The sequence below is a fragment of the Crocuta crocuta genome, unplaced genomic scaffold (genome assembly GCF_008692635.1).
Source record: "Crocuta crocuta isolate KB4526 unplaced genomic scaffold, BGI_CrCroc_1.0 scaffold445, whole genome shotgun sequence".
In the NCBI taxonomy this organism is placed as follows: domain Eukaryota; kingdom Metazoa; phylum Chordata; class Mammalia; order Carnivora; family Hyaenidae; genus Crocuta; species Crocuta crocuta.
Window position 1 is genome coordinate 2321430 of NW_027530847.1, and position 13862 is coordinate 2335291.

General features: G+C 47.6%; 1 protein-coding gene across 1 annotated transcript; it reads right to left on the reverse strand.

The window, feature by feature from the left end:
• Positions 1-205: 205 nt before the first annotated feature.
• On the reverse strand, positions 206-10801 carry BPIFA3 (BPI fold containing family A member 3). Its single transcript, XM_077769397.1, has 7 exons — positions 10479-10801; positions 5552-5702; positions 3682-3789; positions 2685-2834; positions 1413-1497; positions 945-1008; positions 206-427 (listed from the first exon to the last, which is right to left on the reverse strand). The coding sequence occupies exons 1-7, from the start codon at positions 10591-10593 to the stop codon at positions 393-395; spliced, it is 708 nt and encodes a 235-aa protein (XP_077625523.1). The 5' UTR covers positions 10594-10801; the 3' UTR covers positions 206-392.
• Between the last annotated feature and the right edge of the window lie 3061 nt (positions 10802-13862).

Sequence of the window (13862 nt, forward strand, 5' to 3'; positions counted from 1 at the left end):
GAATGGGGAATCTCAGCAGGGCCTTCCCGCATGGATGAGCAAATCTCCAGATGGGCTTCTGGCTGCAAATTACAGGAAAAGAAAATGTTTTCTCTGCTGTTTCTGGGCTGATGAGCAAACCCAGGCATATTTCATCTCAGGATGGACCTTCATCAAGTCCGACTTGTGGAACCCTAACCTCAAGACTCAGCAAGGGGGACCTCTGTACCCTTCGGAGCTAAAGTTTATTGGGGATAGGACAGGACTCCGCAGGGCCTGTGGTAAAGGTTTTGGGGGCAGTGGAAGCCCCACTCTGAGGGAGGCTTAAGGTCTCGAGATGTGGAATCTCCTTCCGATTATCAGTAGGTAGCTGGAGGACGCTCCAAGTCTGGTGTACGGAGGGTTGGCTGGACTCACAGTTGGTTGAATTTATGAGCAACAGCCTGTTCTGTAAGGAGAAGAGACAAGATCAGTCATCAGGGTGACAGCCTGTTCAATCCCTGAAGGGGACTCTCATCCATCCAAGCCACCAAGGGCTTGTGCCTGAGGTGTTTGCATTAAAACTCTTTCCAAATGGAATGTAGTTATGCGCTTCTTGTAGGCTTCCTCTCACCGAACTGTGAGCTCCGTGAAGGCGGGGGCTGTGTCTGCGGATGGAGGGTGTTCTCAGGTTTGGGGTGGGGCCAGTGCTCCCTGAAGGATTGAGTGGAAGTCCTGGGAGGGGTCACAGTTTCTGGTGGTCTGGAGGTTCTGGTGATTTGGCGGGGCCCAGACTTCTTGGTAGGGGTGCCTTCTGCTGTCCTAGCTCCCTCGGGGGACCGTAGCAGTCATTGTCATATGGTCACCTCTAAGTGTCCTCGGAGCACATGCAGACACCCCCCAGCAGGCCTCCCTGGGACTCTCCCGGCACACCTCTTCCATTTGCCCTCCCTGAGTCCTCCTCCTGGACAGATGCAGACACTCACCCATGAGGCTTTTCAACAGTTTCACGTCCAGCTGTCTGAGGATCTCGCCAATCAGAGGACACACCTGGGTCACCAGCACAGAGACAAGAGTCAGGCCAGGGGTTGGAGAAGAAAGCTAGAGAGCCTCTGGCTGGAGGCTTAGACTCCACTGGATTTCCACGAGGAATCATGGCAGCCTGGGCAGCTCCCTTGTACTGAGCGCCAACTAGAAGCCACACAGAGCACTTACAAGTGTGCCTGAATCCTTATGAAGGGCCGTGAGAGGGGGGACCGTGATGCCTCCCATGCTACAGATGGGGAAACTGAGGCTAAGCCACTTGCCAAGGACACACAGCCAGGAGATGACAAAACTGAGATTTTTCGGATTCTAAAGCTCAAGATTTGAAACTCTTTCCTAAATTGCCAGTATATACGTCCTGCCCCTCAGACTCAAGATACCCAAGGGGAAAATATTTTTCTCAAACTTACCTGACTCTCTACCAGGCGCGGGGTAACTTTTACCAGGTTCTCCCTGAAGTTGTGGAGAAAATGTTTCATCTTTGGTGAGATATCTCTGGAAAGGGAGGTAGATGTACAGAACAGAACAGATAAATCTATGCCATCCCGGCACCGGGACTGAATGCTCGAGTCACCTCACACAGACATTTAATCATCAGCCGGCCCCCTACGAGAGGTATCACTGTTCGCTATCACTGTTCGCGGCAGCTGCGGGACAGCTCAGATAGGTATGGGTCTTGCCCAAGATCACACAGCCAGTAGGTGCTGATTGGATTAGAAGCAGGTCAGTAGAGCACCAGAGCTCAGTTCTTCCCCTGCACTGTCCTAGCATGAATGTCCTGCATGATTTAGGCATTCAGTGAATGTCTTATGAATAAATAAATCAAAACCTGGCTGCTTGCAGCATTCTGCCTTCAAGGGACTGATAGTCGGCTGAGGTTGACAGACTTGGTCAGCCAGTATATAGCTCTATTATACACTCTTAATAAATACACCATATAAATAGCTCTATTTTTTTTTCTGTCTGGTTCACTACTGTATCGCTAGCATCAAGTATGCCATGTCTGGCCCCTAGTGGGTTCTCAGTAAATATTTGTTGAATGAATGAGTGATGAGGAGGAGTTCTTGACAAGGAGGGAAGGGCATTCCAGGTGAAAGGCTCAGCATGTGCAAAGGCAGGGTGGTATGAAAGTACATGGCATGCTGATGGAGAGGTGGGCCCTTCAGTGACACGAGAGGGTAAAGAGCTGCAGAGTGGGGCAGAGAGAGGACAAGTGGGGTCCTGACTGACCTCTAGGAGTCTGCTCTTCACTCAGAGGGCTTTGGAGAACACCTGGAGGGTTCGGAGCAGGGGCTGAGGGACATGACTGCATTTCTGTGCTAGAAAGTTATTTCTGCTGCAGGGGCAGAATGCAGGGAAGGAGGGGAGGTCTGAGTCAGGCAGTGTCAGAGTGGCTCCTACAGGGTCCAGGAAGTGGTCTATGAGTGGGAGCGGCGGCTGTGGGGATAGAGAGAGAGGGAGCAAGCAGGGGCTGCCGGAAGGTCGTTGATGGGAGCCAGGGAGGAAGGAGGAAGGGTCCCTCCTGGAGGGTGGCCGGGCCATCACTGGATGCTGAGTCAGGAAGAGAAGTAGATTCTGGGGAAAGGATGAGGTCTATTTTGGGCTCATCCAGGAGGTGGAGACGTGTGGTGCACCCAGGGGGAGTCGGGAAGGAGCCGTGGGGAGGGCAGCTGGGATCTTACTCAGTTAGAACTGTCGTGTAGATGCTGCTGGGCTCCACACAGCAGCTGCCTATCACCAGGTCCCTCCGGCCAAACTCATCTTTCTCCAGCCAGAACTCCACAACAAGGTTCATGTATGCGCGTGTCTTTATGATCTTGTTATCAAAGGGCCTGGGGATGAGAGAGAGGAGGAAGAGGTGGGAACAGCTAACACCAAGAGAAGAGTGACTCTTTCAACAGCCCAGCCCTGCCTGGTGGCTCCTGCAGCCCACGACAAAGGAGAAGATGCAGTTAGGCAGAGTGGCTTCTGAAAACCCTTTAACTAGACTGGCTTAGGGTCCTTTGGAAATTGAGAAGTTGAGAGTTAATCTTATTTTAAAAATCTTTATCGTTTAGCTGTGGCCTCCCTTTTCTTGGGGGCACCTGATGTTAAAGGATAGTCTTGACAGACAGAGGGAGGGGTGATGATCGAATTAAAATGTTTCTCTCTTTTCTTTCGAATCAGTGTCATGAACTCACATTGGTTTAAATGACCAAACCGGGGCACCTGGGTGGCTCAGGCGGTTAAGCACCGACTTCAGCTCAGGTCATGATCTCACATGTTCGTGGGTTTAAGCCCCACGTCGGGCTCTGTGCTGGCAGCTAACTCAGAGCCTGGAGCCTGTTTCAGATTCTGTGTCTCCCTCTATTGCTGACCCTCCCCTGCTCATGCTGTCTCTTTCTCTTAGAAATAAATAAAACATTTTTAAAAATTAAAAACAAATAAATAAATGATCAAACCACCTGCCTCCACGGACCAGCACTTGCCATCCACATTTCAGCTGAAGAAACCGAGGCTCAGAGATGTGAGGTGACTTGCCCCAGGTCACACAGCAAGTGAGTTCAGAAACCAGGATTTGAACCAGGTTGGAGTCAGAAAGATCTGGGTTCCCTAGGTTGCCAAATTCCACCCTACCCCCACCCAGCTCCCGGATTCCGGTTGAGGAGGAATAGCCCCCCACCGCTCTGTAGGACTCACAGTCTCAAGTCAATGTCAAATTCAAGTGAGATGTTGGCTGAGAACCACTCCTTGTGGAAAGACATCCGGATGCCACCATAGTCCAGCTGAATGTTGGTGACGTTGGCGCTACACAAGGAGAGAACAGAGCCCTTCAAGGGTGAGGAGATTTGGACAAACAGTGGGCTTTGGAGTCGATCCTTTTAAAGATGCTTGGAGAGCAAGAGCTGCCCGCAGGAGCCCTGGGCTGCAGGCCGTCCCTAGGGCTCTCGAGAGAGTTCCGTACAAGGAATGTGTACAACCCACAGCTGACTGCTGATCTAGATAAAGACCCACTGCTGCCTCCTAGCACAGGGCCCCGCCTTCTGCCCAGGGACCCAGACCCAAGCCCTGGGAGCCCTCTCTGCCTCCTTTCCATCTCTCACCTTCACCTTCAGCTCATCTGCGAATCACGCTGGCTCTGCTTACAAAATACACCTGGAATTTGGCAACTTCTCACTACTCTGTCCCTTTCTCCTGGTCCAGGTCACCACCATCACTTCTTGCCTGGAGATACTCTAGTTCCTCTCTGGGTTCCTTGCCGTGAACTGGACCTCTCCACAAACTATTCTCCATGTGGCAGCCAATAGGCAGCCCTGTTACTTAACATTCTGCCTGGGTTTCTCACTGCTCTTGGAATAAAATCCAAACTCCACACCATGACCTCTAAGACCTGCAGAGTCTGGCCCCACCTGCCTTCACAGCCACATCTTCTACCACCCTCCCCCTTGCTCACCCAGCCACACCAGTTTGCTCTTCCTCAGACATACCAGTCTGTTTCCTACCTCAGGGCCTTTGTACTTACTGCTATATCCTTCATGTCGCTTGCTTCCTTCTCTTCATTCTTCTGAAGGATTATCTCTTGAGAAAGATCTTCTGGAGCAGCCCCTCACTGTCACCCCTTACCTTGCTAAAGTTGTCTTCCTAACATGTCCCTCTACTTGAAATGGGTTATTTACTTGTGTGGCTTATCTAACTAGGATGTAAGATCCAAAAAGGCAGTGGCCATCTGTCTTGTTTATAGCTGTATCCCAAGTACCCAGCCAGGTCCTCATTCATAGTAGGTGTTCAATGAATACGTGTAATAACTAGTAAGGGAATAAAAGAAGGGAGGTGGTTGTGGACACACATCAGGGAAAACCCTGCTGGCTCATTGCAATGGTGAGAATGAGGGACTGAATCAGGAAGACAGGAGCCCCAGGGTCCAGCCAGCTGGAGCCGCAGTGGAGAGGCTGGGAGCTAGGGAGGCAGAGGAGGCCGCAGAAGGAGGGAACTGTATGTGGGCAGCCCAGGCCAGCTCTGCTGGGTTAATGGGAGCACCTGATGCCCCTGAATCCACTATGTGCAGCAGAGAAGGCTCCCAGCTTCCAAGGCAGGGACAATTATTATGCCCATCTCACTGATGGGGGCTTAAGCTGCAGCTCAGAGACCTCAAACGCCTTGCCAAGAGTCACACAGCTATCAACAGTGGAGTGGAATTCAAACAAGCATCTGACTAGTTCTGGGTTCCTTTGGCACCCCAGACATTTGTCCAGGCTGTGCTCTGGGTACCCATGTTATAGATGAGGCTGGAGTGGCCCCACGATTTCCCCAAGTTGGTGGCAGACCCAGGATTTAAATGCAGAAACTTTTATTCCTGAAACTTTGCTTTAATTACCCTGCTTTAATTATGCCCCTCCCCAAATGGTTCCTCATACTGACTCCCTCCCATTGTTGTATTGGACCTTTTGTTCCCACCTTCCAGTCTTCCTTTCCCTCTTCACAGCCTTGTGCCTTCATCGCCTCAGCTCTCCCCTGTGATCCAGGGTCTTATAAAGAGCCCCAGGGCCAGGGGTGGGGTTCAGGGCCTCACCTGCTTTCTTGCTGTTGCTGGAGGCTCATGCTGCTGATTAGCCAGCCCACCATCCCTGGGGCCATCTGCCCTGAGGCATTCAGACTGTCCATGATGCGGATGTTCTGGATTCGGCCCTCGGCATTGTGCTTCATGAGGCCCTGGGCGATAACTGGAAATGGACAAGGGACCAGTGACACTGCAAATCAGGAGGCCTAGGTTGTGGGCTGGGGCCTGAGTGATCGGTGCCTGTCACCCTCCAACTCCACTCTCTGCACCGAAATCCACATTCCTTATCTGGGAGCCTGTGCTTTGCAGGGTTGATGGGACACACCTGCCACAGGTCTCACAGGCAATTAGCTGCTCCAATGAGATATAATAGTTGAAATTCGCCCAGTGCTCTATCTCTGAATCTGGAACAGAGAACCTGATGTATGGAATGTACATCACAATAAATGTTGGCTGAAGAGAAAAATAAGGGTAAATAAGAAGATAAGGGTAAAATAAGAAGAGAATAAATGTAATTTCTCCCACATTGTGTCCGGAACAAACCGCAATAGTATGTGGAGCTACCAGCAGAAAAGAATGAATTCCAAGATGGAAGGGGATTTTAGAAGTGATAGGTATGCTTCGACCCTGCCTCTCGGCGCTAGACCCTCCTGTCCAGGATTGGGCGTAGTTCTGATGAACCTCAGAGTGTACCCAGGACACTCAGAGTGTTCCCTGTGGTCAGAACCCACACCACACCACAGAGCAGCAAAAATCATGGTTACACTTACTCTCCTCCCTCCAGCTCCCAAACCCCCTTTCAGTCTCCCATGTTTCTGTTGCCTGCAAAGGAGAAAGTGCATTTGGAGTCATAGATCTTGGTTCAAATCCTGGATCTGTCACCTTCCTGTGTCTTGATTTCCTCATCTGTATAATGCAGGCAGTAATAATACCCATCTCACAGGATTCTTTTAAGCAATGTGGAGATAATTTATCCAAACAAGAGTATTATTGAGCATCTATTGGTCATCAGGTCTTGGGGTGCATAATAAAGACACAAACCAGTTTTCTGTCTAGTAAGAGAGACATACATTGTTTCTCAAATAGTTTTAAAGATAGAGTGATAGTATAGATATGCCTAGAACTCTTACTAGTTCTTGGTTAATGATGATAGCAATGCTTGGAAAATTTGTGAGCAGTATACACTAGTAGTTACCAGTCCAATATCCATCAATTCATCCATCCATCCATCCATCTATCCATCCTCCATCTATCCAATATCCACCCATCTATTCATCTATCCACCCTCCCACTCATCTATCCTATCATTCTCATCTGAACCCTGTTTTGATTCATGCTCTCTCCAATTCCTGATCCAGATTAAGGCCTTTGATCATCTGAACCATCATTGTCTTGTAACTCTTTCAGGTTGAAAGTGGGCGTATCACCCAAGTTAGTCCTCTCAGACTAAACAGAAGATCTTCTGTTTCATGTTAGAGGGGAAGTTTCTTTCCCTGTCTCCTACTGGAAGGGAACAAGGCGGTCTGTAGCTCTGATGGCCATTGGCCATCATTTTTCTATCACACTGGGAACTAGTGGTCTGAAGATGAAATTATGATGATCGAGCTAAAAAATTGGACAAAATCCAGTTCTGAATGGCACCTTTGAGTTACTAATTGAATAAGACCTGGAGCTTGTCCTACCTATGATTTTTTATTATGTGGATTTTTTTTCATTGTTTAGGCCATATTGAGTTGGGTTTTCTATTATATGCAGCTAAGGACCCTAACTGATATGAGAGGTAGTTATAGTGATAAATATATTCACAGTTGAAAAAGCACTTGGCACATGCTTTCCTTCATTTAAATCTCAAAAGCAGCCCTATGAAATACCATTCTAACTGCACCCATTGTAACTATGACGAGGCCCACAAATACAGTGAATATATTTCTATTTCGTAACATAAATGAAATGGATACATTTGTGGCAAACCACAAAATACCAAGCTGTGATGAGGGAAATGAGAAATATTGATTATCTAGAACCCTTAGGAAATAGAAATAGTAGTTAAAGATTTCATTCCCCAAAAGTTTTTGATCTTGGATGGTTTTGGGGAAGAGTTTTACCAAACTCTATAAAGAGATAATTGTGAAAGAAAGCAGAAAAAGAAGATGCCAAATTCATTTTATGAGGCTAGTACAACTTGCCTAGCTTCAAGAAAAGCACAAGGAAAAAAAATTACACATCACTTTCATGTATGAAAGCTTTGCTAACATCCTATAAAATTATATGATAGCTAATAGTACATTATAAAAATGTTACAAAATATATTTTAGTATGATACATTATATAACATTCTATATTATAAAAAATAGTACAGTATAAATATTGTAGTAAATTATAAAAATATCATATTTAGGGGAGCCTGGGTGGCTTAGTCGGTTAAGCGCCCGACTTTCACTTAGGTCATGATCTCGCGGTTCGTGGGTTCGAGCCCCGCGTCAGGCTCTGTGCTGACTGCCAGCTCAGAGCCTGGAGCCTATTTCAGAGTCTGTGTCTCCCTCTCTCCCTGACCCTCCCCTGCTCACGCTGTCTCTCTCTCTCCTAAAAATAAACAAAAAAAATATTTTAAAAAATATCATATTTATTCCAGAAATGCTGGGATGGGTTCAACATAAGAAAATCTATTAATACAATTCATCACATTAATGGTTTAGTGAAAAAAAAGGAGTAATTTTTAGATGCAGAAAACACTTGTTAAAAGTCAATATTGATTTATGATTAAGAAAATTTCAGAAAAATTCAGAGTATAGGGGATTTCCCTAACATGATAAAAAATATTTCAGAAACCTATGGAAAATGTCATACTTAGTGGAGAATTCTAGATACCTTCCTGTTCCTATAGGAGGCCTTAGCTGTACTATGAGATAATCAAAAGGCACAAGAAGTATAAAATTTAGAAAAGAAGAAATGAACCTGTCACTATTTACAGATGATCTGGGTAGAAAATCCTCTGGGTAGAAAAGTCAGCAGAATACGTAAACTATTGAAACTAATTAGGGGTGCCTGGGTGGCTCAGTCGATGGGCGTCTGACTTCAGCTCAAGTCATGATCTTGTGGTTCGTGAGTTCGAGCCCCACGTTGGGCTCTGTGCTGATAGCTAGCACAGAGTCTGTTGCCTGTCTTTGGATTCTGTCTGTCTGTCTGTCTGTCTGTCTCTCTGTCCCTCCCCTGCTTTCACTGTCTCTCTCTCTCAAAAATAAACATAAAAAAAAACTTAAGAATAAGAAGTCAGTGAGACTTCTGGATTGGAGATTAATTTCCGAGAAACAACTTTCCTCTCATCTGAACCAGTGATACCAACTAGCAAATACAATAGAAAATTAGACTGTGGGAACTACCTTTGACTGAACTACTAAAGAAGCAAAGGGGGTGTGGTTATGAGGGTCCAGCCACCCAAGACAGACTGGATGTCCTTCAAAAACAGCTTGGGTTCCCAGCTAAACACCCTAGGAAGGTGAATTGAAACTTCTTCCTCACTGGTTTATTCTTTCCAAATTCATTTGCTTTTAGTTTTCCGAGAACTAACATGGCTCTTTTCCATGCTCTCAGCATCCCTCGGTAGACAAAGCTTGATGATTTCAGGGCAGACATAGGCTGAGAAACCATGGCATTGAGTGTGCTGGGTCCAGACAGATGTTATCTATACACACATTCAAATTTGAAGAGAAAGTTGTATTTCTTTAGGTTTCAAACACTGTACCAGATATAAAGCAAAAATAAAAAACTGTTGCAAAATTAAAAAAAAATAGGCAATATTTACTATAGTAACAAAAACTATACATTTCTCTAGGAATCAATTTAACAAAGCATAGGCTTTCACAAAATTCATAGGACTTTAAAATTCTATTAAGGGAGGGTCGCCTGGGTAACTCAGTCTGTTGAGTGTCTGACTCTTGGTTTCAGTTCAGGTCATGATTTCACAGCTCATGGGTTCGAGTCCCATGTTGGCCTCTATGTTGACAGTGCAGAGACTGCTTGGGATTCTCTCTCTCTCTGTCTCTCCCCTACTCATGCTCTCCCTCTTTGTCTCTCTCAAATAATTAAACTTAAAAAAATTCTACTAAGTGATATAAGATAAAGTCTGAAATGGCTGTTGTTTGAGCCACCCAGTCTGTGGTATCTTGCTATTGGTAGACTGATACAAATGGGTACTCTCCCGTGTTGGGAAACAGGTCTGGGGAGACAGGTATGCTCGTTTATTCCTGGAGTGGTTGTAGACCAGCACAGCCATTCTAGAGAACAATCTGGCAGTTGTTACTTAAATTGAGTTTGTATCCACCCTAGGACCCAGCTACCCATTCCAGTTCTGGGTATATCCCAGAGATTGTTCCACGGCTCCTAACGGGGACACACCCAAGGATGTTCATCTCAGTATAGCTTAAAACACTGGGGAGTTAGAGACAACTCAAGAGTCCATCCCTAGGGAAATGGCCACATGCTGGTGAAGTGGATGAATCTCATGGACGTCTCTGTACCAGCCTGAAGCAACAGATGTCAACAGCATAGCCAATGAAAGCAATAAAGAACAACAATGTCTATATAACAATACCATTTATGCAAGTCAAGACACTGCATGTTTTATAAGGGTATGAGCATATATAAACACAAATATTAAACACATTGCGGGGCCTGCTGAGGCAGAGGGGATGGGAGTGAGAATAAGAGGTAAAAAGGAAAATGACAAAACAAAACACAAGATGGCTTTCATAGTAATGATGATGAGCTATGAACTAGCACATGATCAATTGAACCTCAGCTTTCTGTACCTAAGGTCTAAGAGAAAAAGGAAGAAAAGAGGGTGACTGACCCGAGGTCACCCAGCAAATCAGTGATGGAACCCAGATGATGCCTCCCCCACCCAGCCCGTGATGGTGGGCAGGGCATGGGCTGAGCTTACTTCTCGCCAGAGCCGGTTTGCTGTCCACGTGGGCCTTGGCCAGGCCCTGCCTGTGCAGTGCTGAGGGCAAGGACAGCAAGCTGAGGAGGACCAGGAGCCTCCAGACTGGACACATCTCAGGTTCTGGGACCTGTGGGTGTCAACACGGGTCAGATGGTACTCAGACAGGTGGTCGTAGGGGTGGCTGCCTGAATGAGTGGACTCATGGTTTTCTGTGGAAAGGTGACACCAGAGTTAGCCTGGAGCATGCGGTGGGGCGGTGTTGTGATGGGCTCTGGCAGCTGCCGCTGGGGTTTGCTCCCATGGTGAGAGCAGCAGGTGGAGCCCTGCAGAGAGGGCCAGAGATCCAGAGGGGGCCTCGTTGCTTGGATACGCCCAGGAGAGCCCACTGTTGGGTCATCCAGCAGGAGTTGTCTCCCAGACCCTGCACAGGCTGAATGTTGGGGATTCTACAGTAAATGAATGAATGAATGAGTGACTGAGGATGACTAATTTCAGGCTCTCCAATTGGACTAGGACTTATTTTAATGCTTATTTATTATTTTTGAGAGAGAGAGAGAGAGAGAGAGAGAGAGAGAACGCATGAGCGGCTGAGGGGCAGAGAGAGAATCCTAAGTACTGACAGTACCGAGCCAGAGGTGGGCTTCATCCCATGAACTGTGAGATCACTACCTGAGCTGACATCAAGAGTCGGATGCTTAACCAACTGAGCCACCCAGGCTCCCCTGGACTAGAAATTTCTTAAGGGCAAGATCATTCACAATGCCTACTGTGATGCTTGCTTGCTAGGAATTTGGGGTTAACGAATGTTTATTGAGTGACTGAATGACTAAATACATGAATGAGTGAGAATGGCTGGTCTCGGAACTGTCTACCAAATTATAAAGGCAGGGTTGAGTCCAGTGCCTCCCATGTTTACCCAATGGTAGTTACTAATAAATGTTTGTTAAATGATAAAAGTGAATGAATGATTGGATGGATGCATGGTTTATGGATAAGATATATAGGAAGGGGACAGAGAGCCTCTCTCTTATTTCATTGCTCTGAAGTTGGGGGTCAGAGAGAATTCAGTTTAAATCTTCCTGTCCTCAACATCTCAAGAAATGGCACCACAGCCATCCAGTTGCTCTGGTCCCAGCCCTTGGAGTCCCTCTTGACTCCTCTTTCCTCGTGGCCCACAATGCATCTGTCTTGTCAACACTTCCAGCATCTGACCACATCTCCTAACTCCTCAGCCACCATCACATTGGCCTGGATTATCACAGAGGGGTCCCTACCTGATTTCGTGGCTTTTTCCCTTGCCCACCCACAATCTCTTTTGCACACAGCAGCCTGCATAATCATTTTAAGACATTAATCAGACCACAGCCCTCCTCTTCTCTTCTAAAATTTTTTTCACATTTATTTTTGAGAGACAGACAGCGGCACAGCACGAGTGGGGGAGGGGCAGAGAGAGAGGGAGACACAGAATCTGATGCAGGCTTCAGACTCCAAGCTGTCAGCGCAGAGCCCAACAGCGGGCTCGAACTCACGAACTATGAGATCGTGACCTGAGCTGACGTCAGAGGCTTAACCTACTGAGTCACCCAGGCGCCCCCTCAAAGCTCTTCAAAAGTTTCCCACTGCACACAGAGCAAAAGCCAACTCCATGCAACGCCTCCCAGGCCCTTCAGGGTCTCCTAGTATTTGTTCTCTCTGACCTCACCTCCTACCAGTCTGTCCCTCATCTGCTCCCTGCTCCTGGCAGCCACACAGGCCTCGGGGGGTCTGGGCTCCACAATTCATCTACTGTGAACTCCTGAGACAAAGGTACTCTTCACTCCCTGTGCTCCCCTCCCCGCCCCCCAGCCCCGCCCCCTGGGCTGCAGAGAAAGTTCAGGGTCCTTTGCAAATCTCATGAAGCCCTGGGGCCATCCTTGGTCACTTCACATCCAGTTTTGCAAGGGAGCATGGTGAAAGCATTCGTTCAGGGTGATAGCTTTCTGGAATTGATGTCTTCTTGCAGGGTTCACACTTCCCTTGGGGATGTTTGTAGAATATCAGTTACCTTGAAATGTACTTTTCCAGTCTTCCTGATCTTGTGTAACCAGTTGGGATTTTCTTATTTTTTTGTCAAGAAAATTGGAGAAGGGTGGGCACCGTTGGGAGGAACAAACCTGTTGTCCTTGGCTCTTTGAAGGCCTGAACTTGGGATTGGGGAGGGCTGTCAGTCCTGCCCCATTGCAGGACGTGGTTCTCAGGGCCACTGAGTCTAAAGAAATGACCCGATGGAGGGTGTAGACTTTCCAAGCCTGGTGCCCAACAAGGGAGCAGAAAGGCACTGCTCTGGGGCGAGCCCTGGATTTCCTTGTCCTGGTGGTGCTCACATACCTGGGGAGAAATGACAGTCTTCAACTGTCCCTCCTGTGAACATGTGATGATGACGTGTGGCCCTGGTGGTGAAGGTGAGGGAGGGGTGCTCTGTAAGGGGACGGTGAGGGGACACCTGCCCAGTGGGGGCAGGGTTATCAGGGACATGACCTCCCTGAGGAGACAGAGAGGTATTATTATTTTTTTTATGTCTTTATTTTATTTTGAGAGACAGAGACAGAAAGTGAGTGGGGGAGGGGCAGAGAGCGAGGGAGACATAGAGTCTGAAGCAGGCTCCAGGCTCTGAGCTGTCAGCATAGAGCCCGACGCGGGACTCGAACCCATGGACTGTGAGATCATGACCTGAGTCGAAGTTGGATGCTTAACCCACTGAGTCACCCAGGTGGAATTTAAGGGAAAGGCTACACGTTAGCTGGTTATGTTTCTCCTCTCTCTCCATCGCCCCCCGCCCTGCCCCAGGCAGCTACCTCTAGGGATGATGCCGCTGGCATTTATTTGGCAGGCCTCCTTCACTGTGTGAAGCCTGCTCCATATGTGATCTCATCCCACACATGAGGGGATGGAGACCTGGAGAAACCCTGCGAGCAAGCGAACGGCCTGCAGAGCTCTAGGTGGGGATCAGAACAAGCCGCCCCAGGCAGGCTCTCTGGCTCTCTATCCCTGCCCAGAGGGGTAAGATGTTGTTTCCTTTGGAAGTTGGAGCTGCTGGGTGCCCCAAACCTCATCTAGTAGCCCTCTCCTTTACTGTTTCAAATAACGTGCTTTAGAACAAGCATCTTTACCTTTTCGGGGGGCATTTTGAAAATGGAATGACAGCTTTGGTTTGTCCAGAAAAAAATAATGTACCTGGATAAAAAAATGTTGCCCAGAGTAGCAGGATTTCCATCACCTTCCTAAGGTGTGACCATTGACACAAGTTAAAACCCCTGCTCCCCTGGGTAATTGGTTTTCAAGGAGGTTGACTTGGATAAAAATTTATTTATTCAGTCAACCTAATATTACTTCCTGTGGGCC

Excerpts from the sequence above, each read along its gene's own strand:
- BPIFA3 (XM_077769397.1), bottom strand. The coding sequence starts at position 10,593 with ATGTGTCCAGTCTGGAGGCTCCTGGTCCTCCTCAGCTTGCTGTCCTTG. Across the intron at positions 1,009-1,412 it reads CGCGCCTGGTAGAGAGTCAG|GTGTGTCCTCTGATTGGCGA; the intron begins GTAAGTTTGAGA and ends CTGGTGACCCAG. Across the intron at positions 428-944 it reads ACTGTTGAAAAGCCTCATGG|AACAGGCTGTTGCTCATAAA; the intron begins GTGAGTGTCTGC and ends TTCTCCTTACAG.